Below are 15,846 nucleotides of genomic sequence, written 5' to 3' on the forward strand. Positions count from 1 at the left end.
CCTGGAAATAGAGGTACATGAGGCAAGTGGAGTTACCCTGTTCACCTTTGTTTCCAGGACTAGCATTGGGAAGGGCTCCACCAAGAGCCTGCAGCGCAGTTCTACCTGGCTGCCGTGGTGATGGCAGCACCCCAGTTGAGAAACACTGAGGTAGGCTGAGGAAGCACAACAAGGGTCCTCAACCTTCAGGGAACCTCTGATCATCACCTCCAGGCAAGCAAAGGTATGCCCTGTGTGAACAAGTCATGGTGGGCAAACAGGCCAAGTGCAACGTGACCCAAGGAGGTGGGATACGCCCATGACCCATTGGCAGCTGCGCCCAGTGTGAGCCTATCACAGTAGCAAAATACCCTGTGTGAGATCTACATGCAGACACACAAAAAAATCAGGTTACTTAAGATAACCATGACTTTTTTCAAAATGTTTAATACATGTGGATCCCAAGATCACTCTCTTTCTCTGCAGCTCAAAGTCCAGTCATTTGGGTGATGAAGGAATTGAGTGGTGGTTGGCCCTGCTTTCCCTTTAGGAGAAGGGGTAGAGGCATACACAGAGCATGGCTCCAAAGCAACATATGGTGAAAACATTCGAAATTCCTCTACAAAGGGTCACGTGCCTCATGAAGAGCATCAATGAGCACACCATCCTCAAAGAACAGCTCTTGATTTCAGTAACTTTTTTTATTTTTGTGTCACACTAATTATGTCCCAAATGAGAGAGTTAACAACCTATGACTTCTGAAAAGTGTCAGCTCACTTGAAAGCCACTGAGGGCATGTCTGTTCAGTGTTAGCTAAAGGCTGCAGAGCACAAAATCACCTTTTAATAAAGCAGAATCACTATAATCTGTTGTTAGATGATGGAAATAATGGGATAAATGTTTAAAGTTAAAGCTCTGAAATAAAAATTAAAACTTTTGAGTATGTACCAATGTAGCTCACATCATCCACATGCTTGTGAGACTGTCAAGACTAGTTTCTGTTGAGACCACTAATGTGCCCTATGGCTCTCCTTGTTTCCATGTTGAGGCATAAAAATGGTGGGGTGAGTATTCTTTCCCCTTATAACCCATAATAATAAGGCAAACTGAGCTAGTATCTGATCCTGTAATTCTTAGATCATCTAAACTCTTTCAAAGTTTGCTGACAATTTTTTAGAACTCCTGTTCTCTTGTTTTGACCTCTGTGAACTGATCAAGTGACCAATGGACTGAACTTCACTAGTGAGAACCCCCTATATAGTTGTAAATACATAAACCATTCCTCTTGCATGAATTCACATTTGCCTGAAACTCTGTAAAATACTTTCTACAGAGGGAGATAATTGTATTGTTACTTCATTGGGTTTCCTCAGCGTCCGTCTCCAATGTGGTCCATTGTTAAAAACATGAAATCAGGAGTCATAAAGTTTGGTTCTTGCCCTAACTTCATTTCTGATTCACTGAATGATCTAGCAAGTCATTTTGTTTTTCAGTTTCCCTATTTATTAAATGTGGATTATGAAACTTGCTCTTTTTGGAAGCTGAGATATCAATGAAAATGCGCTAAGGTATTGGGATTTTTTTCTTTTGTCAGTTTGGTTGTTGCATTTTATTTTGGATTTTTGTTTTTATTTATTTTGGGAGTTTCTCTGGAAGTCTGTATCAAACATGTTATACATATGTCCCTTTAACACATCTACAAACTCACTAGGTTATGATTTGTATTGTCTTGCCTGGATGACAAGGTTCACACACATATCTTTGTTATGTTTAGACTTCAGTTTTAATAGCTTATCCTAAGCCAAAACAGAACTCTCTCATATATAAAGCAGCACCATGCTCAGCTGGGAGTTTTTGTGTTTGGATGGCAGCTGGATTAAAGGTTACACCTGTGTAAGGATCTGTAACTTCACCAAGGAGACTGCCCCTTTAAGGACAGGAGGCTAGGTATTTTGGGCTCTGTCCAGCAGCAGAGTTTATGCAAGGAGGCTGGCTGGGCAGAGCAGTCAAATGGCTACAGGTCATCAAGGAGTGAGGGTCCTACCAGAGGCATCAGAACAGTAGGCCAAACAAACTGTGTAGTAGCAGGCCAGAGAGGCAAGCCCACACCACCAAAGAGTCTGCAAAGCCCTCATGGCAGACAAGGTTCTTTGGGTAAATCTGTATCTTTTATTAGACCAACTCAAATAAATTGGAAAAATTCTTCTTAGCAAGCTTTCGGATTTAAACACCCTTCATCAGCCTGAGGAAGTCTCTGCAGTTGGCGTGTGCTCTTCCTGGATGGAATAAACAATAAAGAAGCCAGAGGTGGGCTGGTACGCATGCGAGACTGGTAGTCAGTGAAGATGAAAATTGAGGAGTCAGTTGGTGAGAGAGGCAGGGGGGGGGAAAAAGGGAATTAAAGTAGCAGGTAAAATAGTGGAGAAGTCCTGGGATTGCCACCTCACAAATCTCAAAAAGGCTTTCACTCAACAAGGATACTCTCCCAGAGAGACAGACCACACATTTCAAAGAGCCACCCAGTACCACGTGAAGAATAGCTGCAGTACAGAAGGAAAACCCCCACGAATCGCACACCACGGGTTATAACATTACACCCCTCCCTTGAACCTATACAGAAAATCCTCAAACAATTACAACCCATACTAGAAGGAGACCAAATTCTTAAAAAGATCTTCCCAAAGCCACCCATCCTAGCCTTCAAACAAGCACCAAACCTCACTAACCTTATCACCAGAAGCAAACTTCCTACAGCCCAAAACACACCGAATGGATCCAGACCATGCCATGACAAGAAATGCAAAACTTGCCAACATATCTCCAGTACCCCCACAACGACTACACCCCACAGCATCAGCATTCCTGGATCTTACAGGTGCACTTCCAGAAAGGTAATATATCTAATCCAATGCACCAAATGCCCTGCTGGAAAATACGTAGGAGAGACTAAACAACAACTGTGCACCAGAATGAACACATACCAGAAATCTATTAAGGACAAGAATACCCAATAACTTGTGGGGGCACATTTCTCACAAGAAAACCACTCTGTCTCCAAAGGGAATTTATAAAACACCTTTCACAAACGAGCCTATGAACTGTACTTCATCAACCTGGATACAAAGAATCATGGACTAAATATAGACATTGGATTTATGACACACTATAACCTGCCTGATATCTGACTCCCCAGGTACCTCTCCACTATTTTACCTGCTACATTCATTATCATTCCCCTTCCCACCCTCCCCCCCGGCCTGTCATGCATGCATACCAGCCTCTGGCTTTTTTACTGTTCATTCCGTCCAGGAAGAACACACACTAACTATAGATGCTTCCTCAGCCTGACAAAAGGTATTTAAACCTGAAAGCTTGCTACAAAGAATTTTTCCAAAAATCTGAGTTGGTCTGATAAAAGATATTAGATTTACCCAAAGAACCTTGTCTGCCTATGTCCTTAGACCAACATGACTACAACCTATAACCCCAGAGCCCTAATGGACACTGGCAATGACACTGTTCTGGACTCCTGCACAGAGAGCACATGTCAGAGAGATCCACATGTACATAGACTTGAAGAAAAAAATGGTAAGTATTATTCTTTATGTTGCAAAGCCTTCTAATAAAATTTTAGCAGAAAGTTGCATGACACTTATAAATGTGCTCCATGTAAGCCTTTCATAGGACTGTATTGCCCTGGATAGAAACCTTTGTGTTAAAGTACGTAATTCCTAGGTATCTTACAATCAATATTTTCTTTATATTTAGATTTCTATTCCTATGGCCTTCTTGAATTCAGAGTTTTGTGGTTCTAAAATATCATAATAAACCCTACTTTTATCAAAATTCTCTCTGATGTGGAGCAGATCTTCTGTAGAATACTGATCTTGCTTTCCTGTCCAAACAGTCAGGCTGTACCTAAATTGAAACACAGTTATTAAATTGGTACATCATCATTTTAACACAATACATTCAAGACATAAGCACCTTACTGATTAACTTCTAAAAATAACTAAGATCCCGGTATCTTAACTTTAGACATATAATTACTTACACATAAGTAAAAAAAGGTTACGCTTGTAAGATCAAGTAATCAGAAGCTGGGAAACATCAGAATGAAGGCTGAGTACATGTACTATGACAGTTTTTAATGATATTACTGCATACTAATTTTCTCACAGCTCCTTAGCTTCATTCCGTGCATGGAATGGATGGCACTTAAGGGTAGCTTTTCAATATATTTTTCCTCAATGTTCTTTCAGTGCTGATCATGTCACTTAAACCAAAGTTTTAACCATGTTGCTCATTTTCTGTGCACCCAACCTGGGGTATATGAGGCTATATTGGCTGAGTGCTCAGAGCTGTAATTGAACTAAATTGGAGCTATGTATGAACCCATAAATTGCTATGAAAAAAACTAAAAACCTGAAAAAATTAAGCTCTAAATACCTCAAATTGGGCACTCGAAATTAGAGGACACTTGACAATTTTTAATTTGATGTCTTTGGGTCTCAGATTCCCCCTGTAAATGGTGGTATTGACACTATCTTATCCCAAAGGAGTGTTGAAAAGACAAATACATTAATGTTTGTAAACCAAAGGGGATATTATGGTAAGTGCTAAACAATAACCCCAAAAGATAAGGAAGTTGATAATTCTGTATTCAGCATAGGATTTAAATAAGAATGCAACAAATGGGGTTTAGACCACACTGAATTAGAAGAATCCAAATAAACTTCCCATTCAATAAGCACCTTCTGTTTTGTGCACTGAATTAAAATTAAGAAAGAACGTCTTGTGGAAAACAGCAATACATGAAGATCACCAGTTAAAGACTGTATTATAATGTACACACAGGGCAGGTGGTTATAGTAACATTACATGTACAACCTTCATTCCAGTATTTCTTAACATTTGAGTCTTTTACTTTGCAACCTTAATGTTCTTTAATGTAGTTTTCTTGTATATAATTTCTTAAGTTACATTTTTGAAGAGTGTACTGAAAACACAGATTAAATTATGGACAACTTTAATGGATCTAGATCACCTGCAGGTTTAAAAACATTTAGATCCATAACACATACCTCTGCTTCTTAACCTAAGTGACAGTGGATGTCACAGCCACTTGTTGCCAGCAGGGAAATAAAGTTAACATGGTCTCATGGTTACTGACCCTTTTGCCCAGTGTTCACCAGATTGCATTTCTTTCTATGCCTCCAATTGTCTCACAGTGCCTGTTCCTTTCTATCCCAATCTGCCTTTGCTCTTATCCACAGGCTGTCCCTACCCTTCTCTATTCTACTCTCAATCTCCAAGCCTGACCCTCTTCTCCTCTGTACTATCTTGCATTAAAGGTGCTCCTTCAACTCTTTGTTCGTGCCAATAGAGGGAGCACCAACAACACAGAAGAAACAGGTTCTTTGGGTTCACTTTTTGTGGCCAACACCACAATAGTTTCCAGCTGCTGCAAAAAGTGATCAGTGGACAAACTCTACACCATGGGCAGCAAAATCCAGCCCACCAGGCTATTCTATCTGACCTGCAGGGCCCCTCCAAAAAACAATTATTACTGGCCCACAGCTGCCCCACTGGAGTGCTGGAACCTGCCTGGCCTGACTGCACACAGCTCCCACCTGTGGTGCTGGAAACAGCCTGGTTTGGTTTGAAGGCATGCGCGAGCAGGCCAGGCAGGCTCCATGCCACCATGTGCAGCTCCTGGGACTTAGCCAGAGCCACATGCCACCAGAGGGCTCTGCCTGCCACGGGCCATAAGCAATCCGAGGGCCTGTCACCTGCTGCTGTCACTGGCAGTGGGGGGCTGTGGCACTGTCGCAGAGCACTGAGGTGCCCTACTCCTAGAGAGGGGAAACTGCCGGGGAAAAGAGCCCTAGCAGGGAATAAGAGCCCACCTGTGGGTTGCCAGGGCAACTGGAGGCAGCAAATGACCCACACCTGACAGCGGTCAGCTGCCTGTAGGAGGCAGAGCCTGGCTCTTATAAAGCCCAGGGCTGAGGCCAGGCTGGCAGTTCCCTATCAGCAGCCAGAGAGGTAGGAGCTCCTTTAGCCATGATACGAGAAGCAGTGAGAACTGCAAGTACTGCCTAAGCCAGATAACAGAAGGCAGCTCTAAGATGTCAGAGCAATGTGGTTACAGCCAGGCGGCTTATAGTTATGTTGTAGCCTAGGGGCTTGTGTTTTGTTTTGTTATTACACCGGTGGTTTGGGTGAGGCTATAAGGGGTTGGAGGAGGCCTCATTAGGGACTTACAACGAAGCGTGAGGACCCCAGTGCCAGAGCGGGTGCAGTATCCTCATAAAGGGACCCACAGTGGTGTGGGGGCCCTGGCACCAGTGAGGGCGCAGCTTACTGGGTGCTTAGACCCCAGCCTCAGAAAGCAGGCATTTGAGAAGTCCCAGTGCGGATATAGCAAGCCCCAGGTGGGGCCTTATTGGGAAGACCAGTGTAGGCGTGGCGAGCCCCAGAAAGGGGGCAACATTATTAGAAAAGCCCAAGTTGGGCACGGCGAGCCCTGGAGAGGGGAGCGCCTTATTGAGAAGCCCAGTGCAGGCGTGACGAGCCCCAGGAAGGGGGCAACTTGGAGAAGCCCAGGTGTGGGCGCGGAGAGCCCCAGGAAGGGGGCAATATTTGAGAAGCCCAAGTGTGGGCACGACGAGCCCCAGAGAGAGCGGGCACTATTGAGAAGGCCCCGAGAGAGGGCAACAGCGTAGAGAAGGCCCCGAGAGAGGGCAAGGAGAGCCCCAGGAGGGGGCAGCAGTGTACGTAGAAAGAGAGAGATAGAGACAGACCAAAGTCGATTCCATCTGCGAGGCTTGGGGCGTGGTATCAGGGGTGGTTGGAGCCATAGTCCATAAGGCTAGGGTGCCCCAAAGCACCCATTTGCAGGAGAAGACCCACAAGGAGTCCGGGAAAACCACGGGGTCTGAGTCAACATAGAGACGTGTCCGAGAGGGCATAAGGCAGCCTCCCAACCTTATCTAACAGCAAAGACGTGGTGGGCGAGAAACAGAGGGTGCCCTTGGGCCAACTTGACACGGAGAGGGGGCCTTAAGGAGATCACGGACACCCCACAATCCCCCACACACAATATACAAGAATAAGACTTTATTTGAAGCTATTATGCAATCACCTCTATATACACTATGCAAACACATGTAAATAAGGACAAAGATACTTTTTGAAATAAAATTAAAATATGTTATATTAGATGTTTGATTTTTTGTATATGATTTGTTTTTTTTCTGGTTCCAAGATGGCAACCCCGTCTAAAAGGAGTACTTCTGGCAGCAAGGGGAGGGACCTCTGGTGGCAAAGATCAGGAGTTAGGGCTGGGGCAGGCAAAATACAGTCCATGGGCCAGATCCAGCCTGCTAAGCTATTTTATCTAGCCTGTGGCGCCCCTCCAAAAAACGATTACCAGCCTGTGGCTGTTCTTCTGTAAGCTGGCAGGAAGCACAGGCTTTCAGAGATTATGCACCATCCAACTGTGTGGGCTTTGTGCTTCTGCTTCTGTGGGGCTCCTTGCACTCCATCTGGGAGCCTTATGTGGAAGCACTGAGCATGATGGCATGTGACTGGACAGCTGGTGAGTGGGGAAGGGAGCTCCTGCCTGCTGGGTGGGTGATGGGGATGGGGGTGCCCCCCCCCTACCCTAGCACACAGCCCCTGCCACTGGCAACAGCTGCAGGCAGCAGACCCTTGGGGTGCTCCTGGCCCATTGCAGACAGAGCCCCTCGGCAGTACGTGGCTCCAGCTGAATCCCAGGAGCAGCACATGGCAGCACAGAGCCCACTCAGCTCTGTGCCTCCATGTGGGGCTTTAAGCACACTGTCAGGGAGCCACATGTGGAGGCCTGGAGTCCACCTGGGCTGATGGCATGCAACATCCTGTGGCTCCTAGTCTGGGTGTCATCAGGCTGGGCAAGATCTGTGCCTCCATGTGAAGCTCCCCACTGGAGTGCTGGAAGCCCCATGTGGAGGCATAGAGCCGACCCCGCTCACCCAATTTAAGTTCCTACTTTATAACCAATGCTTCTTAATGAAAGAGCTGTAAACAATTTTATTGTGGATAAAACAACATATTTTCCCTAACCTTGGTCTTGGAAATGACTGAATTCAGTTGCTGAAGGTTAAAAAAAATTAGTCTGAGGCATTCAGCAAAAAAGCTTGAGAACAAAAGGTTAAAATTTGGAAAAGTAATAATAAAGAAAAAAACAAAGGTTAATAATGGAAAATGTTAGGCAATCTTTAACTACTGATGAGATTACCAAGACAACCTTATTTTTTATTTATATACAGTATATATGACCAGATGTATGATGATTTCAGAGCTATATGATTAACTCAATTCCATATCTATCTTGACCCCGTCACCTGCACTGTTTTCACTAATTTAATATGCTTCAGAATTTATTATAACTTTATTATGGCATTCTAATATTATTATAACATTTTAAAATTCTGAAATATTCCAATGTTAAAAACTTAAAACAACCAACCCACCATAGAAATGTAGTTTCTTCCACACAGAAAATTCTTCTCTCTACCTTTATGTTCCTCCCACTCCCAAATCATGTTAGCTTAGGTGCCCATGATGGTCAATATTGTGTGATAGATCAGTAACAGGCTTATGGCCTGGTATCCTGTGATATTGTAGAGCTAGAAAAAGGAGTTTCACAACTTTGAAAAAAAAATATTCACAGTTTCTTAACAGAACTGGGAATTTAAATCTAACCCTGAAATATACAAGAGTAACAGAATTTAACTCTGGAAAGCTATTCGGATGACTTTTAGAAGTGCTTTTAAATATTTAATTATAATTTATTTTTTCTCTTATCTTAGTTACCTGTCTGTCAAATGGGAATAATAACATTTAATTTTCCACCATTTGTCTTATCTAATTATAAGCACTTCACAGTGGGCTTATCTATGTGTTTGCACAGAGAGGGGACCTCACCATGTTTGGAGTTTCAGTAATAAATATAATAAACAAAGTATAATGTGTATATAAGAACATGCACAGATATACCAAAGATTAAATGAAAAAGGTGACTGAAAACCTTATTTTTCTATGTTTTATCAGTCATCCATTGCTTTTATGTTATTATGGGCTTCTGGAACTAAGATGTAACAATTAAAATGTTATCATATGAAATAAATAATAGTGTAGTATCTAAACAATATCTGCATTTTACTCAAATATAAATTTTAAAACTTACCTCTCTGACTGTTGTAATAGCCAAAGCAACTCAGACTTTGACTGCCATACTAATGCTGCTCTTACTGGGAATGTTATAGGTTGAGTAAGTGCATTGCATATTTCAGCCATCTCTTTCACCATTGCCCAGCTGTAGCCTACAACAAAGATTGTTTGGTGACACATTAATTAACTCTCTAGAACATAAGTGCTGTCAGAATACATGCAGTATTACTTACAGAACAGGTAGATATAAAGGCAATGTATTGCTGAACACTGTCAATAAGTGTAGGTTTTGTAAAATCTGGTATTTCTAAAAAATGAAATTGATCAAAATATGACTACAAAAAAAATTCACTATCCAAATTGGGAATAATGCCAAAGTAAATATCTGCATAAATTATAAAAAAAATTAACTCACATTTTGAAATTCCTTATTTCAATTCCCTAAAGTGTTGTTTTAATATTGCTATTGCATAGTTTTATAACTATATAAAGGCTGAATCCTGACCCAACTGAAGTGAATGGGAGTTTTGTCCCATTGTTCTGTTACAGAAGCATGATTTTACCTTGATGCTGGTCCTTTGGAAATAAGAATATTTGAACTATAAGAAAAAAGTTTTTACTAAAAGTACTTTAGAAACAATAAAAGAAACAACTAACATTGTTTAAGTTATAGGAAAAGGGCAGGCAGGTAAAATGTTTTACTTGAAAAAGTACCGGGTATGTTAGAAATGAGCAATTTAACACACTTTAAAATTGCTTGCTTTCACCATTGTTTTGAAAGCTTCAGAACTAGTAAAAGTCGTTTTTAGTTGTTCTCCCATTTCTACATTCTATTGGGAATCTTAACTTCAATCACCACAGTAATATTTTTCTGTGTAGTTAATTACTCACAGTTTGACAAATGAATAGGCTAAAAAGTATAACTTGAGTTTAAAAAAATCAAATACAAAAGCTAATATAGATTTTGGGTGCTGGAAAAGGGAAGATGCCAGATAGTACTAGCAACTTGCACAGATACTAAAGGTGCTATAGGCCACATGACCTGTTTTTATTACCAGGACTGAATAGGAGAAGGGGGTGTTGGCTGATCTCCCTGATTGTTCATATTAATTTGTACTGTGTAGCCAAATGCTTGCTTTTTATAAATTAACAAGTCCCTGAACTAGCTCTGTGCATGCTAACTTCAGAAATGGAAGCAGTAAATGTGTGCTAGTACAGTGATGCACTGTATGAATATACTGCTGCTGATACCAGTTACAGAACTAATGTATGTAGAATTAATTAGCTCAGGTATCGCTACTTAGCACTTCATTGGTTTTTGTATAGCCAGATCCTTTGCTCCATAGATGAAGCGTGTTCTCTGCAGCATGTCTTTTTTCCTCACTATTACTTCAGAGAGACCTACCCAAAATTTACCCCCTACTCCCCTGGCAAACAAAATGTCTGTATCTGCACCTGCCTCTTGCAGCAAACAACCAATGCATATTATCATAGACTCATCAACTGAAAATTTCAAGGAAACGAGAACGTTGTCTACACACAATTTTTTTCATTTTTTTTTTTAAGAATTAAATAACAACTTGGTACGGTAGTCCTGATAATCCTCTTCCAGTGAGGATGATCTCTAACTGGCTTTGGGTAGCTTGTGTTGCAGTCACGTTTGACTGCTCCACAGGCCCAAAACTAGTTGGCAGTTGTCCACCAGCATCCCAGGAGGCACTGCTCCCAGCCACACTATCTTCCCCCACAGTGACAGCAGGGGCAGTGGGGAAACACCTAAAAGTAAGAATCTCCCCTCCTTCCCAGCTCCTAGGCTTCCCCAGCCCTGATCCCAGGCCTCTTCCACTGCCTCTTGGGACTCTCCCCCTCCTCCCCATGCCATTGGGGCTCCCTCTCTGCCCACCTCCTGCCCCTGGGACTCCCTTCCTACCATTCAGGACTCTCTCCAGTAGGTGGTGGGCTCTATGCAGGCCAGTGCAGGGAGGGGAGAGGCAGCACTCCACCCCTGACTGGCCTGTATCAGGCCTGCCACGTCCCTTCATCAGGCCCACCACACCACCCCCTACCATGCATGAGGCCTGACCCCCCCACAACACTCCAGATCCCCACTCACCAGTCCCCCCAGCAGCTCCCAGTACTGTCTGGGAAAGCAAGCAGGGGAAGGGATCCTGCCTGCTACTGCTGCTGTCTTGGCTGGGCTCAGCCCAGAGATCAGCTGCAGCTTGGCAGCGGCGGTAATGACAGCAGTGGCTGAGTTCTCCTTCCCAGTTCCCATTCCTTGTTTGCTCCTTCAGGACAGTGCTGAGAGCTGCAGATAAACTGGGTGAGGCAGGGATGAACTACAAGAGATGGGGGGAGTCCTGAGCATTAGAAAGGGAGCCCTGAGGGTGGGAGGGTGCAGCAGTGGGTGCAATCCAGGCCAGCAGGGGGAGGCAGTAGGCTCAATCTGGGTGGCAGGGGGCAGTGGGGACCCAGATTGCAGGCAGGCATGGGCTGGCAGGTCCAATGCGATCCTGCCAGCCCCCAGCTGCCCACAAACTGGACCACCTAACCTGCCAGAGAGCAGGCAAGTTGGGCAGGCACAGAGCCAACTTGACTCCTAGCCATACCCCTCTAAGGGTAGGTCAGAGCACCTGAACCTTAACATGTGACTGCTCAAACCATTTCCTAATTAACAGCAATTAAAATTGGTGTGTGCTAAGTGGAATGTGTAACAAGGGCCTAAAATAGATTACTGAAATTGCTATTTGTTTGTTCTTTGAAGAAATAAGAGGAAAATGGATCTCTCCATTCATGGGAAATGTGAAATACTGGACTAATGAAATAAAAACAATCTGGCTTCTCTTTAACGATTTGAAGCCTGCCCTACAGTCCTTAGGTGTATCTGCATAACTTACACAAAGAATAAAGGCCAAAAATCAAATAGAATTCCCCGGTTTTGTTTTACTGTCCACTGCTTCTTTTGATCTTTTTTGTATCATCATATACTATATTCTTTTTAATTTTATGTAAGCTGGTAGAGTGGATAATCTTATTGTCAGCTTTTAGCACAAAACATAAATTATATAAATGTTATTTTATCATATATAATTGTATTGTTCATTTACTGTATTATTTTAGTGCAAGTTGCAAATAAAGTACTATTGCTAGACTAATAAATTCAGTAATAATAATACCTTTATTTATAGTCGTTACAGTTGTAAAAAACCTGACACTGATGCACAGAATGTTGTTTCCATAAAGATTACTGAGGTAAATTTGGGGGGATATTTAACCTTGAAAAATGTAAATGATTATCTTCCATCTTTACCTTCCTTGCATCTTTGAAGCTGGCACCCAGTTGTCCACCCCAGTGATAAGGTTATATCTGGGAAAAATGATGTTACAATGTCTAAAAAAAATTTTGCATCCACTACAGCATTACTTCCATTGGGTCCAGGTAGAATATCTGCATTAATCCAAACAGGGCGTTTCAGGTGCAACTTTATACTTTCAAGAAGCTCCATAGAGGGCTGGACAGCTGGTAGACTGTAAAGAAAGCACACTATCAGTAAGAAAAATTCCTAAAAATCTAGCTCCAGGCTTCCAGCCCACAGCTGGATTCCCCTTCCCCTTAGAACCAACGGTGAACTTCTGTTTGTAACTCAGAATGCTTTGCAGAAAATGTTCCAAGTTACAGCTGGGAGTTGCACTTCTGTCTGCACCCACTATCATAGTTTCATAGTAGCTAGGGTCAGGAGGGACCTGAACAGATCATCTAGCCTGACCCCCTGCGGACCACCTAACCTGCCAGAGAGCAGGCAAGTTGGGCAGGCACAGAGCCAACTTGACTCCTAGCCATACCCCTCTAAGGGTAGGTCAGAGCACCTGAACCTTAACATGTGACTGCTCAAACCATTTCCTAATTAACAGCAATTAAAATTGGTGTGTGCTAAGTGGAATGTGTAACAAGGGCCTAAAATAGATTACTGAAATTGCTATTTGTTTGTTCTTTGAAGAAATAAGAGGAAAATGGATCTCTCCATTCATGGGAAATGTGAAATACTGGACTAATGAAATAAAAACAATCTGGCTTCTCTTTAACGATTTGAAGCCTGCCCTACAGTCCTTAGGTGTATCTGCATAACTTACACAAAGAATAAAGGCCAAAAATCAAATAGAATTCCCCGGTTTTGTTTTACTGTCCACTGCTTCTTTTGATCTTTTTTGTATCATCATATACTATATTCTTTTTAATTTTATGTAAGCTGGTAGAGTGGATAATCTTATTGTCAGCTTTTAGCACAAAACATAAATTATATAAATGTTATTTTATCATATATAATTGTATTGTTCATTTACTGTATTATTTTAGTGCAAGTTGCAAATAAAGTACTATTGCTAGACTAATAAATTCAGTAATAATAATACCTTTATTTATAGTCGTTACAGTTGTAAAAAACCTGACACTGATGCACAGAATGTTGTTTCCATAAAGATTACTGAGGTAAATTTGGGGGGATATTTAACCTTGAAAAATGTAAATGATTATCTTCCATCTTTACCTTCCTTGCATCTTTGAAGCTGGCACCCAGTTGTCCACCCCAGTGATAAGGTTATATCTGGGAAAAATGATGTTACAATGTCTAAAAAAAATTTTGCATCCACTACAGCATTACTTCCATTGGGTCCAGGTAGAATATCTGCATTAATCCAAACAGGGCGTTTCAGGTGCAACTTTATACTTTCAAGAAGCTCCATAGAGGGCTGGACAGCTGGTAGACTGTAAAGAAAGCACACTATCAGTAAGAAAAATTCCTAAAAATCTAGCTCCAGGCTTCCAGCCCACAGCTGGATTCCCCTTCCCCTTAGAACCAACGGTGAACTTCTGTTTGTAACTCAGAATGCTTTGCAGAAAATGTTCCAAGTTACAGCTGGGAGTTGCACTTCTGTCTGCACCCACTATCATAGTTTCATAGTAGCTAGGGTCAGGAGGGACCTGAACAGATCATCTAGCCTGACCCCCTGCCACCATCAGGAATGAATGCCAGGTTCACAAGACCCCAGACAGGTGATCATCCAACCTCCTCTTGAATTTGCCCAAGGTAGGGGCGAGGGCCACTTCCCTGGGAAGCTGGTTCCAGATTTTGGCCACCCTAACTGTAAAATATTGCCTTCTGATCTCTAACCTAAACCTATTCTCCATCAGCTTTTTACCATTGTTCCTTGTCACCCCAGCTGGTGCTGGGGAGAAAAGGGCTCTACCTATTTGCTGTTGATCTCCCCTGATGAGTTTGTAGGCGGCCACCAGCTCCACCCTCAGCCTCCTCTGGCTGAGGCTAAACAGGTTCAGGTCCCTCAGTCTCTCCTCATATGGCCTGCCCTGCTGCCCTCTCACCAAGCAGGCCCTCCTCTGAACCCTCTCCAGGCTGGCCACATCCTTTTTGAAGTGCGGCGCCCAGTACTAGACTCAGTACTCCAACTGTGATCTGACCAAAGTCGTATAGAGGGGGAGAATCACCTCTCTGGACCAGCATGAGATGCACCTTTGGATGCATGACAAGGTATGGCTGACCTTTCTGGCTGTGGTCTGGCATTGGCGGCTTATGTTCATCTTGGAGTCAATAATGACTCCGAGATCCCTTTCCGCCTCTGGGCTTTCAAGAGGGGAACTCCCCAGCCTGTATGTATGCTGTGGATTCCTTCTCCCAAGGTGCAGCACCCTGCATTTGTCTACGTTGAACCCCATCCTATTCTTGTCTGTCTAAATCTATTTGCAGCCTCTCTCTCCCTTCAAGTGTGTCCTCCTCGCCCCACATCCTAGCATCATCAGCAAACTTGGACAGCATGCTTTCCACCCCCTCGTCCAAGGTTGCTGATGAAGATGTTAAACAGTACGGGCCCGAGAACCAAGCCCTGGGGTACCCCACTGCTCACATCTTGCCATGTTGAGTACAACCAGTCCACCACTACTCTCTGGGTGTGCCCCATCAGCCAATTTTTTACCCATCCGACTGTGTAGGCATCAATGCCACAGTCGCTTAATTTACTGATGAGGATGGGGTGAGAGACAGTGTCAAAGGCCTTCTTAAAGTCTAGAAAGACTATGTCCACGGCGACACCATCATCCAAAGATTTAGTTACTTGGTCATAAAAGGCAATCAGGTTGGTCTGACAGGACCTGCCTTTGAAGAACCCATGCTGATTGCCCCTGAGCATGATCTCCCCTGCTGGCCCCCCACAGATATGCTCCTTAATGATTCTCTCCAAGATCTTCTCGAGCACCGAGGTGAGGCTTACAGGCCTATAGTTACTTGGGTCCTCCTTCCTCCCTTTCTTGAAAATTGGGACCACATTAGCCAGTTTCCAATCCCCTGGCACCTGGCCAGATGACCATGAATGCTCATACAGCCGGGCCAAGGGCTCCGCGATGACCCCTGCCAGCTCCCTCAACACCGTTGGGTGGAGGGCATCTGGACCTGCAGATTTAAAAATGCAGGTCCAGAAAAATGCCCTTCCAGAAGATCCCTAACTACATCTGCACTGACTGAAGGCCTGACAGAGCTATCCCCAAGATTGTCCCTACCTCTGGTAGGTGGGATATCCCAGTCCCTGTTCAAGAAAACAGAGGCAAAGAAACTGTTAAAAATATCAGCTTTCTTGTCTGGC

At 43.3% G+C, this 15,846-nt stretch overlaps 1 protein-coding gene across 1 annotated transcript in view; it reads right to left on the reverse strand.

Annotated features, from left to right (window-relative positions):
- FAM151B (family with sequence similarity 151 member B) overlaps nt 1-15,846 on the reverse strand; it is a 102,672-nt gene that overhangs the window by 63,910 nt on the left and 22,916 nt on the right. Inside the window, exons 4-6 of the mRNA XM_025214759.1 lie at nt 13,743-13,960; nt 9,215-9,350; nt 3,815-3,897 (exon numbers count right to left, since the gene is read on the reverse strand). Coding sequence (XP_025070544.1) covers nt 3,815-3,897; nt 9,215-9,350; nt 13,743-13,960 — 437 coding nt within the window. The remainder of the gene's footprint in view (nt 1-3,814; nt 3,898-9,214; nt 9,351-13,742; nt 13,961-15,846) is intronic.

Source organism: Alligator sinensis, unplaced genomic scaffold (genome assembly GCF_000455745.1).
Source record: "Alligator sinensis unplaced genomic scaffold, ASM45574v1 scaffold541_1, whole genome shotgun sequence".
NCBI lineage: Eukaryota > Metazoa > Chordata > Crocodylia > Alligatoridae > Alligator > Alligator sinensis.